The sequence below is a fragment of the Apteryx rowi genome, unplaced genomic scaffold (assembly GCF_003343035.1).
Source record: "Apteryx rowi isolate R43461 unplaced genomic scaffold, aptRow1 scaffold_15, whole genome shotgun sequence".
Lineage (NCBI taxonomy): Eukaryota > Metazoa > Chordata > Aves > Apterygiformes > Apterygidae > Apteryx > Apteryx rowi.
In genome coordinates this window covers 2,397,552-2,424,957 of record NW_020447752.1, presented here as the reverse complement: position 1 = coordinate 2,424,957, position 27,406 = coordinate 2,397,552, and the positions used below count along the sequence as shown (strand labels likewise).

Sequence of the window (27,406 nt, the reverse complement as noted above, 5' to 3'; positions counted from 1 at the left end):
CGGTGGTTGTTTACCTAGTCCCCTCCTTAGGGAAGCCATTCAGAAGCTCACCCCGATATGCATGATGGCCATCGGACTGAAATGACTGCACCCCTACGGCCAAAACATAGCACAAACCCCCCAGAAGCAACAAAATGGCTTTATAATATAAAAATGCTTTTGAATCCTGAACGCTCATGGAAAAGGTTGATACTTCAAACTTCAAACTAACTTCAAAAGTTAATTCTTCCATTTTTAGATGCAGAAAATGCACCTCTCGAGATAAATCTCCAAAGAAATACCAGCCCCAGCTATCTCCCTCTCAGGTAAAACCAGAGGCTATTAGAGAATTTGCGTGTGCACCGCTGGTATTACAAAAACAAACTTTACATTGGATTTTGTTCAAGAAAGGCTCATAAATGCTCAGCCGTGATGCCCAGGAGAATTAACTGTAAGCTTGCCGGTAAGTACAGGCACAAGCACTTTCCTCAGCTGTGTCCTCTATCAAAACATGATTTCAGACTTCTTCCACCAAAGGCCTGATCCAAAAACTAAAATTCAGTGGAAGTTTTTCCACTGGCTTTGCTGAGATTTGGATTAAGCCCCTCAGGAGAGGAGCACACACTGAGTTTGGATAAATGGGCCACTCTTAGCTCCTAATGTGAATATACCTCCATCTTCAAAAATGACAACATCCCTTTTCCAAACCTCTGGATAGGATTATCTTTTCTCTTGCTATAGGTTTTCAGTCTTTATCTCCTTTTCGAGAGAAAAAATGCTACAGAGTAGGCAAACCTGGTCTTCCGGACAGCTCTACTCCCACCTTGACCGCAACTGACTTTTGTACAAATAGTGCTAACTACGGCTCCTCCAAGCCCTGACTCTGCTCTAGCATTGCTCTAGTGCCCTTTGCATCACAGGTCCTTCCAAACAAGATTATCTTATTAGGGCAGATATTTCTCTAGTAGTTATTAGTTATTAGTTTCTCTAATCTAGTAATTTTCTAGTAGTATTTCTCTAGTTCACTTCTGATTTCATCTAAAGCTAGGAAAAGAAAGACAAGGAATTATACGTGGAAGGCAGCTATCCCTCATCCCAATAATTTTTAACAGGTAGCTGCATTTTTTTTTTTTAAATCAGTTTCTCCCTTCATCAAGGTACAATTAAGCAGGCTGACTGGATTACAAAGTTTTGGTAAAAGAAATCCCACTTCTCCTGCCTTTTCAGTTGATCCTTTCAAGCTTGTCTTTAAATAATGCTTTAAAATGTTGCTGCTACTATTCAAAAGAAAAGAGGCCTTCATGGGTTATAAACACGGTCCTTAGAGCCTTCTCTATAGCTGCCTCCATACCTCAGCCTCTTTAAGAGCTCTGCCCAGTAATGCCTACAGCTAAGGTCTTTTCCTAAGAAGCAAACCCAAGAGTCATTTCCATGGTATCTCTAGTTGCTCTCCCTTTCTAATTTCTATTTCAGCCCTCTGCAGGGAAGTTTCTTAGGTACCAGCAAGATGAGGCAATGCCAGAGACGTTCACAGACACTGCTGCCTACGGGAAGTAACAGCATTCCCATGGGTGATGTGCACAACGATAGCAACAATAAGCCAGGGCATAAAACTCTCACTTCTACAACAAAAATTGAGTATTCTCTATCTCAGTCATAAAAAAATAAAAAAATCTTTAATATGAAACTTGGTCTTGGAGGCCTGCAGATTACCTCCTCGCCTTTTACACCTTTCCTGTATATGCCAAGTGCCCAAATCCATTACCTTGACAACACTGTGCATCACTGTAATAGCATGAGTCAGACTTGTGATTTTTGTGACCACAACAAAAGCAGACTCCCATCGATTGGTGTGGGGCTCCCTGTTTCAAACTATAACTTCAGAAGGATACTTGCTTTAAATCTTGTTACTCTCTGCTTTGGGTCTAGCCAAACTTGCACATATACCAAAACCAGTGGCTTGTTTTATGGTCTCATTTTAATGGGTTTGTCTGTATTCCAAGGCCCAGCAAACAAAACAGAACAAAAACCCTCCATGAGAGGTTTCATTCAGGGCTTCTTCCTCGTCCTTTATTTATCCAGTCTTAGGAGGCTCAGTACGGTGTTTGAATCTTCAGTGTTTTCCAAATGAAGGTTGTGATGTTCTGCTCTAGACTAAAATCTGAGTGTGCAGGTACTTCACTTGTAAAAAACCTTTTGACATACTTGGACCTGGGCCAAAGGCTTAGATTGGCGCAGGGAGGAAGGAAGGAACGAAGGAAGGAAGGAAGGAAGGAAGGAGGGGGTAAACCGACCAAGCTGTACTTCAGATTTTGTACCAGAGAAACTACAGATCCCAGCAGGTATTGATCCAAAGACAGGGATGACTGCTGGCTGGCACATGCTTAGCTGACAAGTCAAGAAAGTAAACCAGGTTACAATAGTGACAAAAATGACTGTCACCACTAACACAGTGATACATCTTCTTTTACAATATTCAAGAAAAAGGCTCAGATTTCTTCTGGTTGTGTCCTTCCCTTGTCACCATCCCCTTCAGATCAGCTGTGCTGTATCTAGCTTAGTGTACAGACACATGGCAGGGAGACATCTTGCTATGAGTTTCTGCAGACTACTCCAATGGTAAATTGGAAGAAGCATGTAGAAAGTCACATGAAATCCAGTCCTAGTTGGATTTACTATCAACAGTGTGGGCTATGCATTGACACATAGGGCATCAAGTAAGGCACGGTTTACTGCTTTTCACCTGGTACCTGTTCACGGTTCTCATACAGTTTTGCAAATATCAACATATAGTGCTAGGCAGAAAAGAACGAGGCTCCCAATTCAGCAATTCGGTAAGCCACTCACCTTTAGAGCAAATGCTAAAACAGTAAGAAAGGTGATTTCTTCACCGGGTCTTAGTGGATATTAGGATATGAGCAGAATAGGAGAAGATGCCAGCACCACTGAATACCAGTGACTATTGTACATGTAGCATGAGAAAAATCTTACACTACTCATTGACAGCTGTATCTGTGAGGGGGTGGAGGACTGCTGCTCAGGTCTCTCCGGAGATCCCAAGTATTTCACAGCCCTGAGCCTCCCATCTGTTCCTGAGAATGGGATGAAGGATCTAATTAAGGCAAGATTAACACAGTAGGCTTGAGGTAGCAGAGTATCTGCTGCAGAAAATTATCCCTCAGTAACTTGCTGGAGTTCTTTGAACAGGTTAATACAATAGTAGAGAATGGTGAAAGGGAACATAATTTTCCACAAATTTTTGACAACTTTCCTTGTAATAGAGCAAAGGCCCTATCCTTAGGGGATACAGCACTACAGCCTTAGTTCAGTAGAAAAAAGAAAAGTTAATCAAAGTAAGATACAAATTCACCATCACCCCAGTACTGTGGGATACTTGCTGTCAAACGAGGAATGATGCACTACCAAGCCCTATCCCAAGAAAGGACCCATCTCCGGCAGGGAATTCAGTGTCCCAGTCTATGCAGCACATATTCTTCCTCCAGAGCAAGAGGTTGCCAGTGACCAGGCTGTGATGGACAAGCCAGCAGCCACCACAGAGGACTGAGAGGCTCTTTGGTCGAATACCACAAGGCAACCAACAGTGGTGCAACTGAGGCAAAGCTGCAGGGGGCAATGCCAGGAAATAAACAACCCTCAACTAAAGGGTGAAATGAATGACTTAAGATATGCAAGTATCAGAAGACATAAATAAGGGTCAAATGGGATTTTCTGCCATACTGCTGCAAACTTCAACCAGAATTAGTTGCATGGTACTTTTTAAAAGCCTACTGGAGTTTATCTGCATATTTAGGCGCAAGGAGAGAGCATCTATTTTACCGTGTTCTCCTGATTACTCCTCTTTCTAAAGCAATCAAGTAAGACTCACTTAGGTTCAGTTGAAGCTTTGCTGGGGAACTGAAGTCAATGCTTGTAACTGATGTGCTAGTCATCCTTAGCTAAAGACAAGGTCCAAGCCAGACTAAAATCCAGGAGTGCTGCTGTCCATCTCTCTGAGGAACATATACCATCCCCCCCAACACATGATTTAACCCTCTATGACTAGTGTGTTTGTAAGTCCCTTGCAAAAAAGGCAGATGTTAACACTTCCACTTCATGATTAGAAACTGAGGCACAGAGTGTAAGCGACTTGGCCAGAGTCACAGAGGGAGCATCTGGTTCAGCAGGGAGCTGAAGCCCAGCCGCCTGAGCGCCAGGCGAACAGCCAAACTCCTGGAACAGCTTCTGTCAGGAACAATTCCCAGATGGAAGCAAGCCACGAACACAAGGACACCCTGATTACAATTAAAAAGGAATCTGCTCAGAACCAAAATAGGGCAGCCGCAAACAACATGGAGTTAACCCATTACAGCAGGACCCTACATCAAGAAAGCAGGGTCCTACCAACCAGAAGGGTTTTGGAAAGTGCCTGCTGCTCTAACTGCTGCTACCGTGATGTGGGCTAAGGGCAGAGTGCTAACCAAGGCCCTGGTTTCATTGCCCAGGAGGGTCTCTTGCAACAGCCAGGCAGCCCTTCTTTTCCATATCCCTTCTCCCGAAGCATCAGGTGTTTAGCTACTGCTGGAGCCACCACACCAGCCTCGAGACAGAGCTCTGACCTGCTATGGCAAAGCTAATCCTAGTGTTTCTTCTACCCCCACCCCAGTCACATTTTTCTGCCATTTTTCTGCAAATACTCTAGTTAACTCTAGTTAAATCCCCTCCATGCTTTCCTTTGGAAGGGAGGATTTCAAAATTTGATTTGTTTTACTCACTAAGCACTCTCTGGTATTCCCAGCAGCTCCTTTAGCTGACAAGGCTTATCCTTGTCGCCACTTTGTTGTGTTTTATGAATAGGGACCCAGCAAAACCCAAGGCACCATTTAACATAGTGCACATTAGTCTTTTTACTCTGCGCTGCTCAGTGCATAGTATCACTCTCTCTACCAGAGTGTTACACACAAAATGGTCCCTCTAGGCAATGTACTCAGTCAGGAAGGATATTAACTCCCTCCAGCAGTGTTGTGTGACTGCAATTCCTACAGTCCCTGTAGTTTAAAGCGCAACCAGGAAGATATTTGTGCGTGTCGGAGAGCTGCCGACACGGCTGAGCACGGCAGGCAGCCGTGGGATGAGAGGCAGGCCCAGGGCGAGGCCCCCGGGCACCGCGCCGCGGCAGCGCCGGCCGCTTCGGCGGGGAGCAACCGGTGCCCTGACCCCCCCCCGGCACCGGGCACCTCCCTTCGGGGCCCAGGCGCCAGCAGACGTCTCTCCGCAGCCGGCTGCCCCACCACCGGGAGGGAGCCCACCGCTGGGGGCACAGGACGGCAGTCCCGTTCCCAGACATTTCTGCACCTCTTGCCCCCCCCCAGGCGAAGCGTCCCGCGGGGCCGTGCTGGCGAGCGGCCCCCACTGACCCCCTGCGACAGGGGCTCAGCACAACTTGCGGCCTCCTCACTCCCCCTTTTTGGTTAAGGCAAATAGCAGGCAACTAAAGGGTTATGAAAATCTAATTGAAATTTCTCCCTCTGGCACCTGATGGTTTTATAAAAAGTCAGTGGAAAGGCCTTTGGCCCTGGTATCTCCAACCCCTTTTTGGCCTGTTCCAGGACTCCCCAGGCCGTCTCTCCATGAATTTGTCCACAGTCTTCCCACAAGCCCCTGTTCACCTTCTGCACAACTTTCCTCAAACTTACCGCCGAGCCCGTGTGCCACGAGCCCCTTCCCGGCCTCTTTTCCCCCAGCCGCTGCCACAGGGCAGCACCACCTTAAGCCTCCTCCTGTCTCTCACCTCTCGCAGACTAAATACAATGCCGAGTCAAACGGACTCCACTGGCAAATAAATGATGAAAACTAAATTCACTCCACTTTGCACCGATCACCCCCTTCCTTGGGGCAATGGGACGCGCTGTTCACACCTAGGCTGCGGACACGATCGAGGCAACCTTGTCATGCCACTGGAAGGCAACAGGTATTTCACCAGCGTGGAGACAGAAAAAATAAAATAATGCCCAGCGTGAGCTTTCCCTAACCACAGAGCCGAGCCCGTAGATAACAAGATCAGCATTTACTCCACTGAAAAAGATGACATCCCAAAAGAAAGCTGCTACCCAGCGAAACGTAAGAGCTGATACAGAGATTACCTGCTACAGGCAACCAGAGTGGGCAAACAACAAAGAAACACAAAGAAAGGAAATCAGAATAAGAGAGAAACAGCGCTGCTCATCTCCCACAGCAAAAAAGGACTAAAAACATGTGCATCGGGGAATTACAAGAGAGTTCCTACTCCCATTTCTGTGTGAGAATATTTGCACCTGTGTAAGCACTTAACTGAAAGACTGAGAAATAAATCGGAAATAGTCCTGCTTTCCCAAAGCCTTTGAGTAAGTTCTCTGCGTTTGAAACTGTACGTTGTTAATTCTGATACTCTGCTCTCTGCTGAGTTTTTGTTCAAGGAGAAAGACAGGGTGTCTGACAAACTCAAGGTAGCCTTGACCTTGTGATATACCCACGAATCCAAAAAAAAAAAAAAAAAAAACCTGCTGCTGTCTGGCACTGCGAAAATGCAGCTGGACTATAGCATAACGGCTTGCTTCAGTTCCCACTCAGACTAGTGGGAGCTTTGCTACTGGCATCCTTAGAAACAAAATCCCTCCAAGTAATTCCAACCTCCCACCAGTCTGCCGCTCAGAAGAATTTAAGCTGGAATTAATCAACCTAATTCATAATATTTAAGTGAAATTCAGTTATGTTTAGGGTCGCATGTAGAGTCCTATTAAAAAAAAAATCCTACTTTATTTTCACTAAAAATAATTTTCAAAGCATTTAATGAGGTGATAGTAAGATCTTTCCAAGTATCTCTGCTTCAAAATTCTGCGATGTATCATATTCATTAGCATCTGTCACATTATGCTGTGGGACAGAGTTTACTACATGAGTGACAGAATGTTTTAAGTCACTACATGCAGGTGTGTTACAAACAAAATCAGTGTAATCACAAGCCTCACAAAATGGCTTTTAATGTTATGTTTATATATATAATTCTGCTAAATTACCTGGGCAGGATATAGATGTATTTTACCTTTATACAACTGCCTGGAAATCCTAAAATTGCAAGTACGAAAGTGGAACTTTACCCACACTTTACTGTAAAGATATAATGCAAAATGTAAAGATGGGTCAAGTAGCAAAGTGACATTCCAAAGACCAGCAATAAAAAAGCATCCCATTGTCTAAAATCAATGGTGGGAAAAGGTTTCAGATATATTTAAGTAAAGAAATGAGCAAGTGAACGTATTCTCCTTCAGACAGGGACATATAAGTATAAGCCACATAAAAATTTTTCTCACCTAGATCTTTAAACTTTAATGGAAAGATTTTCAGGGTAGCCTGTGAGGAATTAGCTGGTTGACCTCTGCAAGAGCTATAGAAATCATCCCCAAGCACCTTGCTAAAAGAGCGTCTGCTCTGATAACGAGATACAGCGCGTTTCATTGCTTGGTCACTAGTTCAAATCTCGCATAAGCCAACGATGGCCGGGAGTCATTACCACTGGAACGCAGGTTGCTTCCTGACGTGAAAGGAGCTATGAATCTTCCTCTATTTCGCAGTGAGTATCACCCATATCATAAAAGTCCCTACCATGTTTAGCGCTACGTGGCCCCCTTACTGGCAGTCTCATGGACATTGCAGGTAATCTTGCCAGGTCAGAGGATAGGGGCTATTTTGTACCGCTTCTGTTTTGCATTATGGTCAGGACAGAGAGATTTTTAGTCCTTCATGTAGACAGACTCGGACCTTTAACAAGCATTAAAAGAAAAAAAAAAATCACATTTGCAACTAAAAATAAAATGCCATTTCATTTGGCAGCTGTGTAATAGTGATTTTATACAGTGCCGTTAAAAAGTAAAATTCAGATGAGAGAAACTGCTTACTGCTGCTAAACTGCAAAATTTTTAAGTTCTTTGAGGTAGGAACATGTCAATCTTTTATATGTCTGCAAAATGCCATGAACACCTATGGCATTCTATAAATCGTAGAGAGAATGATACAAGCAAACAAGAGTTATGGGATCTTATCTCTTCAGCAGATTTTGCCTTATGGTTAAGGTAGCTTACAAAGCAATAATGAAATATTATCAGCAAAATAAAGTTTTAGGGGCTTTTTATTCTTAACAGTATTTTGCTAGCACCATGTCAATAGAAGCAGAGCTTCATCTGGGACCAAAAAGTTCTGATTTGCATATGTTATCATGGAAAATGAGATTTTATTCTACTCTTGCTTTCAGAAACACTGAGCCATGCATAAGATCAGATCACAAAATTAAAACAATTTATTGTACTGGAAGTCTCTTCTGTTAGCTTTGGCCAAGTTCCCAGTTTAAGTGATTAGTGAAACCACAGAAATACTAATTAGCAGAGCAGGGATCCTCAGAACTTATAGTGTTTGTGTTCATGGTGTATTAACAAGTAGACTGACCAAGCTCATCTTAAAATTACTGCCTGCTCCATCATTAATTGCCAAGACAGGAAATCAAATGGCCACTTGCAAAGGATGATAATTTATGCCCGAAAACATGGAAGCCCTCCCTACCACAGCATGCGCTCCAATAGCACCTAAAACATGAAAAAGCAAGAGCCCTCCTTTGCATCACCAACATGAAAAAAATCATTGATCAGACCTTGCACATTCATGAGCTCACCTTAAAGATTCCTCAAGTTTTCAAGTGTTCCCTCTTTGCTTTCTCATCTTTTGACTCTTAATTTTCCAGATTTTCTGTCAGTCATGAAAAGCAGAATTGCACTTTTTCCTTTAAACACAAGCTGAATCTTCTTTTGAATCACTTGGCTTCAGGAGTCAGTGCTTTAGAACATAAATATCTGGGGGCACACAATAAAAACTGCAAGAGTTGTCAATATGTCTCACTACTAAAGTTTAACAAGACTCCACTGTGCATCAGAGCACCAGCACTGTCCTAGTATTTTATGGTGAATAAGTGGAACTGCAGCTGCAAACAACTTTTGCGCACGTAACCCGCAAGGAGCCTAAGTACCACACAAGTCATTCCTCTATAGCATTTTGAAAACTTACAGAGGAGTCCAACCAGTCACCCAAGGGTCAGATCCAGAGCAGGGAGCAACTCAATCCTGAACAACCCCGGAGTCTGGACTCCAGAACAGCCTTCATTGTACAAGATACCATTTTGCGCCTGTCTCATCCAGAGACCTAATTAAAGCTCTATTTAAAAGAAAATTAAGTGAGGGACAACATGTGCAAATGAGTAAACCTAGGCTGGCCCAGCCTTTTGGGGTATAACCTGTCTCCAGTGTTATACATTACCAGCACCAAGCATAATATTTGCAAATACTAACAACAGAATAAGACTTTCAATGGCAAGAAATCAAAGGTTGTTAGTCATCCAGGGAAAGTGTCTTCCTCCATGTCATCAGATGAAGAGTTGTTTCCAGCCTTTTGTCAAACATCAGCTGCTGGTATAAATTCAGGGGGTTCACTCCTGATCTCCCAGAATTAAGTGATGCTACATTCACTATGAAACCCCTGTAGCATGAGACCCTCAGAAAGAACGCTTTCCACTTGCAAAAACTGCTCAGGAAATGACAATCTAATTGGCAGCTCCATAGAAAATGTCCAAAAAGCTAACTAAAAGGCTCCTCCCAGACGGGGCCCTAACCCTGCCATATCCCAACTGCAACACACGCTACATATTCCAGAAGGCATCTCCCACATAATGGTTTCGCAACCTACACAGTTGCCAGGAATAGAAAACTACATCAGACTTGAGCAATTAAGTTCTTCTGTGCTATACAAGCTGGAGAAGAACCATACAAAGAAAATAGCAGCACAGAAAATGAACAGAATGGATTACAGGCATCAGCATTAGCAGATAAAAGGTTTCTTTTTTTCATTCAATAATATATTTGGAGGAATAAAGCCTGTGCTGACAATGAAAAATGTATCAAGTGGGACTACAAATAAACTTGCAGTTAGCATTCATTTTATTACAGAGTTCCAAATTCAATTTAACATCCACATTTCATAGGAAATTTCTACCTAGGTCACAGACCTATCCTAGAATTTGGGGCCAATATGAACCCTTTAAATTGAATTTTATTTGGAAAAGAAGGACAATGGGAGTTATGGGAAGTCAGGCATTCCAAAAAACATTTTATCATTGCATTTACACGTGAGGTGTTGGTGGAAAAAGAGAATAAAGAATAAACTGGGGCTTTTGTGTGTTACTCTGCTTTGTTAAAAAAAAAAATTCCTTATGTATAGAACTAAAAGGTACCAGAATCTAATCAACTACTCACAGCAGGAATCCAGAAGTACCACTTACAGTGTACAGCAGACTGACATATAATCATGGTTGAAACAGAATTACAGCTCACATCACATCAGTTCTGTTGATCTCCGCTGGAGTTTGGGGGTGGAGGGAGAGGTGGAAGGAGGAAGTCCAGCAGACATTCCCTCATCAAATAAATAAAGGACTAAGTGACAGCCAAACCAAAAGCTTCATGAATTCACTGAATCACAGGAGGCAAAAGCACAAATTGTCCCACTGCAGGTGATCAATTCCTTGTTCCCTTCAACTACTTCAAAGAAATCCTGCTCCCGCCCTTCCAGTTCTCCAGCTCTTTATGTTTTTTATTTTTAAATATATATGTGTGTGTGTGTATACATATATATGTGTGTATATATATATGTATGTATATAACAACAACAACAAAAAAAGCCCACAGAGAATTTTTTTCTGTAAAACAAAGAATGGAGCTCTCGAGTTTTTAAACGCTTGTGCAGGGAATAAATGCACAAATGCCTTGGCATCTCCAAACCAACAGAAATCTGCTGTTATTTTCAGCTTCTAAGAACATACTTGAGTTTTTTGTCTTCACCAGTCTTTTTGGAACATGCATATGTTCAGCTGTCTTGAGGCAGCAATATATGCAAAATACAAGGAATCAGACATGAAAAGCTGCACTGAGAAAAGAGGAGGGGAGCCCAGCCCTGCATCTGACCTGTTCTGCTCCGCTGTTAAGCCCCTGCGAAGTGAACGGGAAGTCCCTGCAGGCATGCAAGCCTTGGGGTCGCCTCTGCCCCACTGCGCGCCACGGCGTGAGCCCCCTTTACCCAGCTGGAGTGAATATTCTAAGCAATACAGGAACTGGGGGGAAAAGCACTGTTGGTTGCCATCACCAACAGGATTAAAGTATTTTTTTATATCATATATATATATGAGAATCCTCTTCACAGAGGCCAGAGACTGATATTACCCCTGATGATAGCATCGTTTCATAAAGCTTTGGACACAGTCAATAGAAATGCTTTTGTGAGATGGTGAATACACTGTGATGAGGGCTTGAACTTCTCCTTTCCTGTCTCCTTGTAATGAATGAGAAAAATAGATGTTCTAGTGTGTGTAGTGAGGAACAGAGCATTCGTATCTGCCTAGATCACATGCTGGATTGGGACAGTCGGGTCCTATTTCAAGCAAGTAAACAAGTGGCAAGTTTTCCATGCTACTGGCCACTGAGCAGCCCTCAGTCTAACATCTAGATTACTTACCTGATTTCAAAGGAGTCCAGCATACCATTTAAAAAGAAAGAAAAGAAAAAAAAAAAGGCATGAAATAAAGGCATACAAAACAAGGTGGGAAGCTGCTCTTCGGCTTAATGAACTTCAGCCTAGGCTCTTTAATGAAATCTCCAAAAGTTTGGGCCTGAACCAAGGACAGACCTTCTGAAGACAGTGTCCTACACGTGCACTCAGTGCCTACCACAGTCAATGCCAGAGGCAGAAAAGACTTTTTGGAATATTGCCATATTGAAGACTAATAACTGATTAACAAACAACACAGGTATTTTGACAATCAGTACTCAAAAATGTTCAGCATATGTAGGGGAGAGAAGGAGAGTAAGGATGGAAGTAGTTTCCTTAAGAACTGTTTTTAAATTTATATCCTTTCCACATCAGGTAAAAAGCTTGTCCTTCTGAAAACTACAGGATTACAAGATGCAGCTCTGAAGAGCCCAGGGGTAAAGGCACTCAACCTGCCATGTGGGAAAACCACCCTCACGCCTATGAACTACCTGAGCTACTATTTTTCAACTGTTACATCTGCACTAAGGCAAAAGGAAATCCCTATGAACATGTTTTCAGCAGTTCTGGGTAGGTTATAAGGACAACAGTCACCAAAATAGTCAATATTTGCCGAGGGCTGTCACTCAACTAAACCACATCATAAACCAAGGGAAAAGCTGTTGTACTCTCAGATAACAGTACCAGCTGACATATCCTGCAAATTATTAACTCTTTAATGGTATCAAACGAGAAGCAGAATGTTTCCAAGAAACAAAGGCTTGGATTAATCTCACTCAATTTAATATTTCTCTAATTTAGATGTCTCCATCTGAGGTAGCCCAGTAGCCACCCTATATGTTCAGTGCAGAGAAAAGGCACTTCTACTGTGCAATTTTCTGGCCTGTTTTAGGTATCTCCCTTGAGATGCATCACACCTGGAAGCACTTCAAGAGAATGCAGGTAAGCGAGACCCAAGCATCTTCCACTGTTGACACCCAAATGCATCATGTGATTCCCACTCTCAAAGTCTGAGTGTGTACTGTGCGAAATTCAATTTCATGCCACTATGTCAGTATTGTATAGAATGAGTATCTGCCAGAAGAAAGCTAGGGAAATTCAAAAATACAGAGAGGACAAAGGACTGCAAAACTGTAAAATACCGCTTCTCTCATGCTAGATGCTTTGGAAGGCTGTTGAAAGAAGTTATCTTCTCCTACGATGTGTTTGGCCAGCAGGGAGTCTCTAGGTGTTGTTCACTGGATAAATAACAGTTTTCATTATTAAGGCAATTAAGGCATTCACAGTCAGCATGTTCCATACTCATCATTATCATTTTCATTAAAAAAAAGGAAAAAAAGGAAAAAAGATTATCTACTTTTCCTTTATGGCAAGGCTCAGGAGTGACAGATGATCCATCGGTTTATCTGCTGATTTTTAATGACAGCATTTTGCATTCATTATTCCCTACTTAAATCAGTCTTTTTAAAAGAGGAATAACTTATTTCCTCCTCTTGTCACTGAAGAAATTAAATGGTACACCATTAAGAAGACTGCTTATCTGACAAAAAGAAACACCAGCCATGCATTTAGAAAACAAGCCTGGAAGAAAATTGTCTAAAAGGGAGACAGAAAATGGGAATATCTATCTCCAAATATCTCCACTATCCATTCACTGCTGAGATCAATAACTTCTAGAGTTAAACTTATGCACTGAAAACTCCTAAGAGACAAGACCAAGTATTTCTTTTTGATTGTGCAGTGCTGAGCGCACCCTTGGCTAAAGAGCTAAAACATGGTAAGCATCTCAGTGATGCAAGACAGCCTTGTTCTTAGCTGACAGTAACAGGGATATTTGTTTGGGGAAGAAGGGATTTTCAGCAGGGCTACACAAGATGATTTGGTCCCAGCCCGGCAGCCGCAGGAGTACAGTGCAATATGGTATCAGAAAGAGCTCAGCACTCGCAGTCCTGCTATCACAGACCAGCCTAACTGAACCTTAGCAAACATCAGGGAGGATTTGTGTTTGCCTGTCCTCAGCTCAGGGCTGCTCACCATCAAAGCACAGGTTAAGAATCCCCCCCAAAAAACACAGCATCTTTAGACGACACCCACAGAAGAGCAAACCCCAACAACAAAGCTCTCCTTCAAGATGCCCTCACTTCATGAAACTTGGAAGCACCATGCCTTGCTAAGCTTTTGAGCCCTGCAGGCCCAAGAACTTTTAAAGAATCAAAACATGCTCATTAATTAGACCAATAAAAAAAAATGGAATTTTTCAAGATCAAGCTATTGGCAGTTGGTTTTTAGGAAGGCTTTTTCGCTAAAGGTTTAGCAATTTGCCTTAATAACTGCAATATTTCACAGCAAACCCCTTAACAAGTATCCTGGGAAAATCCACATGGACCAAATTGTACAGAAAGAACAGACAGAGTTAGCTTTCAAGTACCTGCATGCAAGATCCTACAGGCAATATGTCCAAGTTTATTATAAAATGGTGGCCTACATTTTCAGCCACGGACTGGGGGGACATAATTCTTCTCTCATTACGGCCCCAGCCATATAAGCTGGTGAACGGTCCTGAGGCAAGCTGTTCCCTCGGAATGGGAAGCTACAGTAGTCGAATGTGTTCCCCTGTATTTTGCCTCTTGAGAGGCTGGGAGCTTTCCTAATTACCAGTGCTTACTGGATGGTACGTCCCAGCTCTCCGGGCTCTCCTGGTGCTAGCTGCCCTCTGGATCCATACACTCTTCAGATACCCTGCAGAGCCAGGGAGCTTGCAAAGGTGTCAGAGGCCCAGCTTGCAGATTCATCCCACTAATGAAAGTGTGAGGGCTCTTAGCTCAAATCCAGCTTAACATTCTTCTCAAGGAAATACTGAGGTTTAAAAAGAAATGAGAGGGGAAAAAAAAAAAAAATCACATGCTGCCTCTCACAGAATCAGCCAATTTCCAGTCAGCTTACTTTTATTTTATTCAAGTTACGTTATGGGCTTCAAAAAAAATGTTAAGCTATGGGCACAGGCAAGGAATATTTTGGGAAAAACGAGTGAAAAATACTAACTAAAGCAAAAGTTGATTTCTGCAAAGTTAATGCTGGGATGTTTCATAATGTATTTGGCAAAGGGTAATCAAATAAATCAAAGAAAAATACATAATATTTGTCTGTCTAGCAACAGCACCTCCTAACAACAAAATGAGTTTAAATTTTGGCTAAATGCCTAATAAATGAGCTTTTAGTTTTTGTACTTTAATGCACTGGCTGTTAAGTAAGCAAGTCAACACATCTCGAATGCAATTCTGAATGTGCACTGGAGGTTCCGTTACCAGGCAAACTCATTAATCGGTAAAGGTGGGAATTAAACATACCTCAAATAGAGGCTCCCCAATTTCACATTCATTCATTAATTTCTTCCAGTCCTATTATATCAAAGACCAATCCAATTATGGACCTTAAATTTGTGTACAGTTGATGAAAGTAAATTCTTCAGCAACATTTCCAATGTACTGAGAAAGGTTCTGTATTACAGAACAGTTCAATTTCTGATTTCTACAACATTTTCAGATGTGACACACTAATGCCTCTCATTATATATATAACATGGCTTACCATCAAGACTTATATTTTCAGCATAGTGCTGTCTCTAATTGCTGGCTGAGTACCTCCTTTATCATTATAACCAGCATCAACAGAACTGAGGTAGGTACTTAAAACCAAGTACGTACTTAAGTGGCACCCTACATAACGATGCTCTTCTGAATGTAGACCTAACTTTGCCAAAAGAATAGTCTTTTAAACTGAGTATATTAGTAAGGAGAATATTTACAGAAGAATCAGCTTGTGTCTTTGTGGCATAAAGCTTTTGATCACCTCTTCTCCCTCCTTCCAGACTCCCCGTAAGGCCCATTGCAACTTTCCCATCATATAGGTGAGGTTAGACATCTAAAGGTGCTGTATGGAAACCTAAAGGTGTGCAGAGCTCACATTTATAAGATGAACTCTGGCAAAGAATTGTGTTTCCTTGCTACTTAGATCAGTGTACACCTCATATAAGGCTTTTCTAAGTTATTAAGGGAGAAGAAAAAAAATAATCTATGACTAAATTACAAAAACAAATGCCTCAAATCCTACATTTTCGATCTTGTTCCTTGGGTCAGAGGATCTGTTATGAGAGTGGTGGGTTCAGCAGCCATGCTTACTTGGGCTTTATCATTCAGTCTTGAGCTGTCAGCTAAGCATAGCTGGAATGTGCACACGTATCTCCGTGGCAGTGAAGTAAAGCTTCAGAAATTTTCCAGAACTGTACAGATTTTTGTCATGGACCTCCTATAGTAACTCACGTGCAATCGTCCACAGGAACATTAATACGTATTGCATAGGAAATAACACACAGTAGACTGGTAGAGATTCAGAGAAGCCCATTGACTCTTGAGTATGTCATCACTCCCTTTGGCATCCAATATGGGAAAAGCACACAAGCGCCAATGGATGAATAACTATTTCAACAGTCAGTCACTCGCTCAGCATGCATTTGAAATTTGCTCACAGCCTTCCTGCTATATTCTTGCAGTCCTAATTACGCAGACTACCCTACCCTGAAATTAAACTTTGCCAACTGTTACATCAATATTAGGATTCACATGTAGGAATGATGTACCCAAAATGAAGCTAATTAGGTCAAATTAAAAAACAAGACTCGTTTCAGAATGATTGGGCCCATCTTTCAAAAGAAACATCACTCAAAATGGCTGGATTTAGTCTGATCTAGTCTTTAGTCCTCAGGAATGCCAGTAGGTTTTGGATCAGATTCTGCGGACCAGTCTTGTGAAGAGTTTATGCCACTTCTTGGCATGTTCATTGCTGCACCAAGGAAGAAACTAACGGGCCAGTGAGTTCCAGCGATCTCTTTTTAAAAATCATTAACACAAATTATATTCAAAAGCAAAGTCAGATATTAAAAAATAGCTTCCATTTTCCTTATGCTTCCTAAACTGTTAATACAGAGAAAGGAGATCAAAATCAAAATGTCTTAAATTCTAAGCTCAAAATTTTCCTGTCCAACCACTTCTAGAAGTAGGAACCAGTCTTTTGGAAAAAAAGTTTTCATCCACAAACATGGGTGATAAACAGCTATCAAGCGAATTCAGTGAATCAGAATTGGCTCTTTTGAGGCAAGAATCAAAATCAGGGGGCGAACATGACCAGCCGGCCAAACATGTATGTTCCCTTTCTCATGCTACAACCCTCTACTTGCCAGAATTTTCTTCCTATTGCTTCTGAAAAGGCAGAGGATGAGAGGCAAGAAGAGTTTCTCAGCACACTCCTTTCTACACCTAAGAAACTTTGTCGTCTTCTCAGTTTGAGTTATATAATTCCTCTGTCCCTTACTAAGGGGATACCCTACATATAGCCCAAGTTTGATGCTTCTCATAACATTATACCTATCCTCTACAAAGACACCTTGCAATCAGAGGCTTTTCTACCTAACAAGGGCATGGCAGCATATTTATCAAGGTACAACTGAGCCTTCTAAGCAAAACTTAACTTTTGTAAGCTAAAAAGTGATTTTTGTCATTCAGCATATGCCCCTTAGACAAACACAAATACACTACACTGGCAGAAGGAATTTTCTGGCATATTTCTCTGGATTTACATAGAGCATTTTACTAGCATAGCAAGTTAACGGACCTTTACCTAATATTAGTTTTCTAAGTCATCTTCACGCTTCTGTTTGCACTGTATCATCTTACTCCACTCCACAAGTGAACACTACTGAGTTCTTCCCAAAAGAAGTTATGCATTTTTCAAATTTTACAAGACAACAGTACATTTACCTTGTGGGGGTTCCCTACTGCACTGCTCAACAGCTCTTTTCACCTACCAAAGGTATATTTGTTCAAAAAGATATCCTTGGGCCATAATAAAGGTACCATACCAGCACAGCAAGGATGGAATGAGAAGAGTCACTGAGTTACAATCTTCTTGGACTGGTGAACTGGGGCCAGGAAGCAATTATCTGAACTACCAGTTGGTAATCCTTGTGATCCATCTCTACTGGGGACTTCGCCAAAGCAGCAATGAGCCTAACTAAGTAAGAAGAAGAAACAGTCATCTGAAAAAGCCGGCAGGCCAGGAGAGGATTCATGTGGTTACCGGGCTATTAGGCTCCCTACAGGAAAGCGATAGACAATTTCATTGTTCCTGGCCTTGAATGAGGAAAAACTCCAGAAATTATATGTTCCCATTTGATCCTAGAACTACAGCTTTCTACACTAAGTGGTCCTTCCTACTGCTGTTAATTTATCTATTATTTTTATGTCCTCTCTAAGCTATTGTGAGATGTCAGTGCTTTTATTTTAGAGAAGCATTTTCAAGGAGGCTTGCGTTCTTTTATACACAGAGGCATACATGTAAAGAATAAAGGTTAGTTAAAATTCTTATAACTCAGGTTTTCTTTGAGACTCTGTTGAGTCATTTATGCTTGAAAATACATGTGGATGCTTCTCACTGGAACACTCTTTACCAGACTCCATCACTCATAATAGGGGTCACAACCTTAAAACTGGCGCATTAAGGATAAAACCCTCTTCACCAATGGCTCAAGAGACAGGGCTGTCTTGGGGTCTGGCCAAAGGCCAGAGAATGAACTCCTGCAGGAACTGTAGGCCATTTCCATTCTACAGTCAAAGCACATTTCTTTGCCCATGACACCTCTGACCTAAGCAAAATGACAAGTGCATAAGAATTGGGGGGAAACGCCCAAGCCAGCACACTACGCTGCACACACAGCTTTTCCCCGCGTGACAGAACAGATGTTACCCAGTGACTTCCCCAGTATCAGGATGCCCTGGCCCTGAATTTGGGGGCTTGGTGTCATCCTTTCTCTGAGGAGCAGCTCCAGCCCCTGTGTGAACACCACTGGCAAGCAGGAGCCTGCGAACAACATGTAAATCCTGCCCCAGCTCAGCCCTTCCCAAACCCATTCCCTCCCACAGTGCGATCCCATTTTCTCCAGGGTCTTTGCTGAAGAGTCTATGACTTCTTCCCATCCCTTAAGCTTTTTTTTTTTCTTTTAAAAAAAAGCAAAACTTTCCTTTTCAAAGATCCAGATATGGCTTTCCTGGTGAAAGGAGAGCCCAAGTGTAAGGAAGGATGGGAGCCTGCAGAAGTCCAACTGCTTCACTTATATCAGACCAGTCTGGCATAGGGGGCTGACAGCCATCAGCTTTCCCTTGCCCATCTCTCTGGCTTTTTTCCCCAGCTCTTCTCTATTGGCTTTCCCACCTGCTTTATGCACCGCCTTGTGTTTCTTTGCTCCCTCTGCTCCTCTTACTCATGTACTTTTCTCGGTACTGTGTGAACTTAATGGCATCCAGCCCACTGCCTTTCCATGGGCCTAAAATAAGGCAGAACAAGGCTGGCTGTCTATAACACTTACCGCTCTTTTGTGTAGGAGCAACACACAAAATTGATCTTCTGTCAGCCAACTGTTGTTGCTGATGGCACTTTACCTGCTCAATGTCCTGGGGCCAAGCAAGTTCCTCTGGCAGTAAACACATCTGCAGTGTTTCACTGCATGTCCTGGTGCCTTCCACACTGTAGGTAACAGTACACTGCCGTGTGCTACAGCAAGTTGCAGCCACCCATACCTATAGGCTGATTTATCTAACAGAAGCACCCAAGCTCCTCGTTCTAGCTTCAGCACACTGTGCACTGTACCAACCAAGAGCACGGATGCTCCACAGCCAACCGAGCTGCTAAAGGAGCTAATCAAACAACCTGGAGCAGAGCAGGCTCGGTTTTGGAGACAGTGGGAATCTCTCATGCTGCTTGGATGCAGCATGGGGCCCAAATTAAAAAGCCATTCTGGAGTACAGAGTGATGGGGAATTCAGTGCAGAAACACCACAGTGCCACGAGAAGCAGCCCAAATCTGGCAGAGCCAAGGCTGAACTGAAGCTAGGAAGCCCCCTCAGACCCACGTGGGATCCAGGGAGAGTCTGCTTATTGAGCTTGGTAAGGTGAGGGACTGGAATACCTAGTGGGGAAAATGGTATTTCCAACAATAAAGGGATTATAGCAAAACAAGGCTGTTGATGATGAGATGAGAAGCCAGAGGAAAGAATCTCAGCTCTTATTTTTGAGACATACCCAGAGCTTTAAAAACAAAACCAAGCAACACAGCATTTTTGCTCAGTTGACCATGAGCTCCAGTAATATGTATTTGCATTTGCTAAATATATGCAGACATCTTAACCGGCAGCCAACTTTATATATTCCTTTTGAGTGATACTTCTAGTTCGAGGAGTATTCCCAAGCACAAAAAAAATATATATGTATTATTATTATTTCAAAATTGGAGGATCTATTTACATACCTAAAAACACATGAAATAGCAGATTCTACCATTTTCTTGATTTAAAGACATATCTATATATATACGCACACATCACAATCATGATTTTATAAAATCATTCAAATTATTTGAATTCTGTGAGCACCTTTTAAAACAGTAAAGAAATGGAATGATCACTATGGACTCTGACATTCTTATCCCAGTTTAAAGTCAGACGATTTCAAATGCCAGATAGTGGAGCTAGTTTGCATCAATTAAAAAATACAAATTTACAGGCAACAAAATAAATACTTCTTGACGAAAACTGAAAAAAATTGCTCTGAAGACTTTTTTGAAGATTGTCTAAGTTTTTGCGTTAGTGATATCTTGTCACTCCTGAGCCACAGGTTCAGGTCTCATTAAGATTTTGTTCTTTCCTTCAGCTTTCCAGGGGAGAAACCAAGCATCATGAAAGCTGTCGTATTGTGGGGCCTTTCAACAGAGGCTTTAGAAACCCAGCTCCCACTCACCAACAATTTGAAATAATCTAGTCCTACAAAATGCTGAATCACTCTGCAAAGTCCTGATATCCCATTCCTCTGCGTGTCAGCATTGAGCAATGGGCCAAAACCAGACCATGTTCTTGGAGCATTTTTTCCAAGGTGTGTTGAACTGGTCTTATGGCAGCACAATTTGTGGCTATGTTCCCAAGGTGCTTGCAGATAGCTCTGACGTGCAAAGGACAAAAAAATTGCAAGGCTCAATTCATCTTCTGATGAACACAGTGGAAAAAACATCCGTGGTCTTTACAAGAATAGGATCAGTTTTCTGGATACTACAAACGATTTGCGTCTGGCAGGCTACCAAATTTTGGCCTTCTATGTATTTCAAAAATACTTTTTCAACAATTCTGCGTACAGCCGTAGACCTCAGGATAAGATCCCAATCCTTCACAGACACAGTTATTCTGTGTGGGAGGTTGAAACCACACAACTTTTATCCAAGTCCACCAGCCTCGATTTTCCCTGCTCCTTGCAAGAAGCACTCCGCACTCATCACAGAAATCCGCAAAGATCCTTTTCTATGGAATGGAAGTACCCGGTCCCAGCAGTCTCTATAATGCAGTGGTATTTGTGCTTGAAGTAGAAACTGTGTCTTTTTGAAACAAAGCACCCTTTTGGTTCAGCTAGCCCTACCAAAAGGAGATTCAAAGAGTCCTGCTTCAAGGAGAGAATACAAGAGAGAATGAACACACACGGCAACAATCAATCACCTTGCTCAATGTGCTACCAAAAGAGTCCTTTGAGATGACAGCAGTAGGGGCAAAGTGAGACTCCACAGATCAGGATAGGTGTGTGCATACACACTTGCGTGTGTATATTTAAAATAAATCTCTTCTTTTAATGCTCTTTGTTCAACTGCATTATCAAAAAGAGGTTTTAAATACAAGCTTATGGGACTACTAAAGAGGTGAATTTATAAATGTATTCCTAACAAAACACACTCTGGAAAGCTTTAATCTATGAATTGTGACAACCTTGGACAAAATGGATTTTTAATAGAATATAATGTAAACTGCCTGAAACATTGTGATAAGTTTTTTTTTTTAAAGTGTTGCACAAAAAAGGCATGATGCCCTCTGCATGAAAGGAGGAAAGGTCTTAATTTAAAACATTTTAATGAACACTCAATTTGCACGAGGAAATGTGAGAAATGGAGATGAAAAACTCACGATAACAATAACATTGCAGAGAGGAGAAGGAGAAAGATTAGAAAAGTAAGCAAATTTGAAAAGGCTCCAGGAGATAACACTAGCTAAAAGGAATGAAGGCTGGATCACGAACGCGTTACAGCCGAAAGCTGCTGTTCCTCTTGCAGGCAATGTCTGGTCTGACTCAACAGCCCTTTGGGGCTCTTATCAGCATCGCACACTGGGGAAGAGCGAGCAGCCGAAGCGCGAGCAGCAGAGACCAGATCTCTGAGCGAAGGGCATCGCGGATAGCCACCAAGACTTGGGCAAGCACCGCTCTGACTCGCGGAGTCCCTCACTTTCCCCGAACCTCCCCGATGGCAGCATGGGTGGCCGCCGAGGCTCTCCGCACGACTGCGGAGCGGAGCCGAGGGTGGTCGCCAACGGTGGCAAACTCAGCAGCCTCTTCCTCCCTGCAGGTCTCCTCTTCCTCTGGGCTCGGAGGCTCAGCCCCAGCTCACCCTGCCTCTAGCAGCGTAACGCCTCCAAGTCAGCAGAATTAAAGTGACTTCCAAGAGAGAAAACTGGCTCCCCTGAGGTAGGAACTATTCTGTTTACCAATAGCTTCTGCTCGACAATGAAAGAGATTGATCCTGTGCTTCCACTCATACATAAACTGCCTTTAATGAAGCTACTTGAATTACTAAAAGGAGGAATGGATGAATCCAGTCCAGTGACAGTTTTGCTACACTGACCTTAACAGAAGTAAGTTCAAGTCCCCATTGATTTAAATAAAGCAGCAGAATCCCCACATAAATTTTTAATGCTCTTCAAAAGAAACAAGAGTGCCACCATTATGACCAAAAAAGCAAATTAAAATAAAGATCAAAGTTAAATATTTACTCTAAGCACTACAATATTGCAAATCTGGAAACAATCTTTCAGCAGTTTCTATTTGCATACTTTAATTAATCCAAAAATATTAAAACTAATCTCACAAAGGAAAGGGTCAAAGTATTAATTAACTTGAGATTCGTTGCTTTTGTGCAATTTAACAGTTCAACACAAAGCAAAAAGTGGTTTTAATAAAAACTAAGTTACTGTGACAGGTATAATTTCATGGATTAGTGAAACCACGCACAAGGCAATAAGTTTCAGTGTTCTCCCTATTTTTTGTCTAACTTTAAAAAATCGTCACTTAGTTTCTATAGACAGATTCCTTTGTAGCACCAAACAGTCTTAAGTCTTCCTTTAATCTCAGCATTGCACTTCCAAACCGATGGCTTTCCACATTGCTCCAAACAGAACAGAGGTCACCGCTGTTTTAGCAGAAAACCCGACCCACCACGCTCAGCTGAGAGCGGACACTGCGCGAGCGCCTAGGTCACTGTCTGGGGCAATCCAGGTCGAGATTTCACTGCCGAGATCGTCGTGTGCCGACACGTGACAGCAGGACGAGGGCTGCGGTTCCCCTCCGCTGGGCGGGCTCCCCCTGCTAATGGGACACACTGGCTTCTTTAACCGCTTTTTGAGGAACTGGGAAATCTTGCTGAAAGACCAAGGATTCGGAGACAAAGCAGACGGTGCCAAACGAAGCTGCCAGAGCTCTGAATTATCACTATAATAGCCTGTGAACCCCAGCAAAAAAATGATGAAGATGGGCTAGAATTGCCTACAGCCACAAATTCAAATTTACAACTTTTATAAATGCGTTTAGGAAGCAAGAGGAGACTTTTTCTTTCTTTGTTTTAATGGAGAGGAATTCAATGAAGCAGCTAATGAACTGAAATGTTTTCCTGACATTTCATGCCAGAAAGCTCTGTACCCCTTGACTTAACTAGAGACACAGAGCCTGGGAATCACTTCCCTTCACTTCATGCATTTACAATGCAAATGTTTGCGTCTGAGTTAGTCACCTCCAGTCTCTGCATCTTTACTGGAAAGAAACACTTTTCGCTCGCTGTTCACAGGCCTGCTTCACCTTACCAGTGCCTCCGTCTCCCTGTCGCTGAAAAGGAACCCACAGCAAATAGCTTACACTTCAGCACATGTATCGCAGGTATTCAAAATTAAGTGGGATTAGTTTGTTCCTCTAATACAGCTTCAGAAACCAAATAGGAAACGAAGCAGAAACTCACTTTGCACTCCCAACCTTCAGCAACAATCTTCCTAAGTCTACACAATCACTAACACACTAATATTATTTTTTTCTCCCTTAAAGGAGCTTTCAGAAAAGGATGTATGCAGAAGGAAGACTCCTGAAATTAAAGTTTTGACATAAAGTTTTGTGGTTTTCTAATTATGATACAATTTCAAACTAAATGTATGCAAAGTGTACTTTAAGTGTAGAGTAACCGCACGATAATAGAGAGAAATTGCTTGTACTGAAAAATACATAATTCTGACTAACAGTGTAAATTTCTCATTACTTTTGATATAGCTTGCTGGAGCATTACCACAATAAACATACACAGTATTCATGAGACATTTCATAGACACTCATAGGTGTTTTGCAGCAATAATGAATAACACTTAATAGCTATTACCTTTATAGCTTTTCAAATAAAGGAGACAGCATTGTCCCATATTGCTCTCAATTATTCTTCATATTTCTCTATTTTAATCCATTTCTTTTTGTTAGTTCTTTGGCAACAGGAATTCTCCCACTGCCTGAAGGTGCAAGAAAAGCAAACATGAGCTAGGACCAGTTGATTGCCTCCAGTTTAAGTAGATCATCTACTTCTGAAGCTCAGAAGTGAAATGTAAGAGAAGAAAGCTCTTCACAGATCACCTATAGCTTTTCCAAGGACGCCGAGAAGGATAATACACTGCTACTAAAAGAGTAACCCCATTTATTAAAGGAGTCACTGTGTGTCTCGCACGGCATTTCAGCAAGAGTTAACGCACGAAAGCGCTCAGCTGCCTACCTGTTCTCCGCGGTTGGATCGTTGTGCACACATGTGATAATGGCAGTGGTCCTCTCACTGTCCGTCTCCTCCTGGATCCCCCACTGGTCTGCATCACTGACTCTGACATCCGTTATCTTCACACCTGGGGCCGTCTTAATTCTGTTGGGAAACAACAGGGATTGCTTTAGTTATGGACTTCATATAAATAAATCCAAAGAGGGAAACAGGAAAGATGAAAGAGGAAATATTCCCTCTTGCATCAATAATAGACTGATGCATTGCAACTGTAAGTCACTCTGTTTTCAAAATATAAAACTGGTCCCATTATTTTAAAGAGATGAAGTATGAGTTTCATTATGTGCAAAGCCGGTTAGTTTTCAGCTTGAACAATGTGGAGAGAGTAAGAATGTTTTCTGCTTCAGTGGCACCAGTTTGATATAAATGAAAAAGATGTGACTAAGCATAAGTTGATTCAATTTGTTGTGTCTGTCCTGCAGTTTAAGACTGAAAACCAGAGCACTGTGATACAAAATAAATCCTTCTGTTTGTCAACCCTCTGTTTGTCAACCCCCCCTAAATACTGGGGAGAGGCCTGCATGGAGAAAGCATGCTCTGTTGGTTGAAGACCATAACGCAGGAAGGAAGGAAATGTGTTATCATAGACCCTGGACTGAGGGACAAAAACAATTTTGCAGTTGCGCTGGGGTCTATCAAACTGGGCTTGTTTCCTAATTGTTACATAATCGTAAAACTCTGCTGCCGAAACTCATAGATGCCAACATGGAAAACCTTAATTTCTGAAGCACAGGGAGAGTCTAAAAGCAGTTCAGTAGATGGCAAATGCTTTTGCCATTTGTTTAAATAATTTTTTTGTCATTTGTTAAAAGATAATAATAAGTCCGTGCTGCAGTGGGACTCTACATTAGGAACAGATTGCCAAGGAATGGGAAACAAACTGCCTTAATAGCAGCAACTTCATTTGTGCAGCTTGAGTCCTGAAACAAGGCTGGGATTTCTACAGGAGAGCTGCAAACATGCCTGGAGAACAATTAGGCTGAAAGCAACTGCTGTAGTGTTGCCTTCACCACTACTGTGGCTTAATTAATTAAAAGCAAAGCCAAGAGGGACCTCTTAGTTGTATGGAGGAATGAAACAGCACTGCTGAGACTTGAAGCGTTACTTAACAGTTAATTGTGACAGATTTGCCCCGATGCCTCGTGGCCGGTTGGTGCTCACACTACGCTGCTAAAAATTTCCTTTAAGTTCTAGCTGAGTTCATGGTTTTGGATCAAAGCGCCTGCAAGACTCAATGGGTGGTCTTCTCCTCTGAGATGGAATTAATTCACCCTGCTTTGATGATGCCCTTACTTCTCCCTGTAAGGCTTTATTGAACTTGATGGACCAAATTCATGCCTGGCATAACCAATCTGAAAAGAAAAAGTTTCCTGTAGGGAGAGAATTTTACTTGATATTTTTCTGATTGCTTCCTTCATGTTTCTCCACTGACATTCATATCTCCAAACAACACGCCACAAAGCTTACGTGCCCCTTTGTTATCATCTCTTCCTCCTTTTTCAGATGAACATTCATTTATTTTGTACTAACTACACTGGACCACATCCTTCCTGCAAGGTCCAGCTTTTCTCTTACAGGCATCTACGTGGCTTCCTTTCAGACTGACTTGTTATTTACCGAGACAGAGACTCAGGCCTTCAAGCAAAGGATTCAATGATTTTTTTTTTAGAATTAGTCAATGACTCTTGAAAAAAATTATCTGAGCATGATAAAAAAAAAAAAGCTTTTTAAGTTTTCTCATTCCCAGATAAAATTATACCTTTTGACAAATTTGCCTCCCCATCATCTCCTCAATTTCCCAAGTTTTTCTTGACAACAAGTCTGCAACCTTCTACCCTAAAATTCCACCCAAGTCACGGCCTTGACTAATTAAAGGTATTTGGGCAAGAGAAGCAGGGGGCACAGGACAGCTGGATTTCATCCATGATTTTAGGATTCATCAGCCTTTTTCCATCTGTCAGAAGCTTAATATGTCCTCCTACCCAGTCTTGCACTACAAGTATCTTAACTCCATAGCATTTACTTTCTTCTACTCTGATCTGAAACTACCAGGTCAGTTTACCCAAGGGGATGCAAAGCAACCACCCCCAGTTCACTGCCACATAGGAGCAGACTTTAACCCCTCAGGGTCCAGCGCTCGGCTTCCCCCTCCGTGGATGCTGAAGCTGTTGCTTCTCTTCACTTCCATCCACTGGTTCCCCCAAAGACTATGGGTAAGGATGCAACAGCCTCAAATATCCACATCTATCCACGTGCTCACAAACACGCACCCTGCCCTGCTCCTCCTATCCAGTCCCAGGGTACCAAGCAGATGGGGTAAAAATGCTTGAGGAAGAAGAGAGAGCACGGTTTATTCAGGGGAACATTTCAATTAGAGAAAGGGGATGCGCAACAAGAGTTTCCAGAGGCCAAACACGTGCAGATCCTGCAGATAAGCGGTGACCTCTGTCGTCACCACCCTGGGCTGTTCCCAGCCTTTCCTAACCTTCCCCAAACATGCAGCACACTCGAACACCCGCACACCTCCTGGACTAACCCACTGGCTGGCATCTATCCCTCCCGGACAGAAAGCTTTGCTGTTTCTTCTCTTGTGGTCGAATATAGCTATGACGCTGGCTTTGCCCATCCGGCCAGCAGATGAGGCTCTCCTGGTGCCCATCCTCTTGGCTCACCACTTGGCTCCTCCTTCAGGGCACTGTCCCTTAACAGGAGGCCTTCTGGTTTTTGGCAATGCTGTCTTGGTGCCTGTGCCTACAGAATTCCCTTGCTGTATATTTACTGTCTTGCTGGGTTAGCATCAAGTGAACATCACATACTCTGCTTCCCA

At 42.4% G+C, this 27,406-nt stretch overlaps 1 protein-coding gene across 1 annotated transcript in view; it reads right to left on the bottom strand.

The window, feature by feature from the left end:
* The window catches only part of TMEM132B (transmembrane protein 132B), a 227,971-nt gene that overhangs the window by 123,557 nt on the left and 77,008 nt on the right, over positions 1 to 27,406 (bottom strand). Inside the window, exon 3 of the mRNA XM_026058871.1 lies at positions 24,523 to 24,663. Coding sequence (XP_025914656.1) covers positions 24,523 to 24,663 — 141 coding nt within the window. The remainder of the gene's footprint in view (positions 1 to 24,522; positions 24,664 to 27,406) is intronic.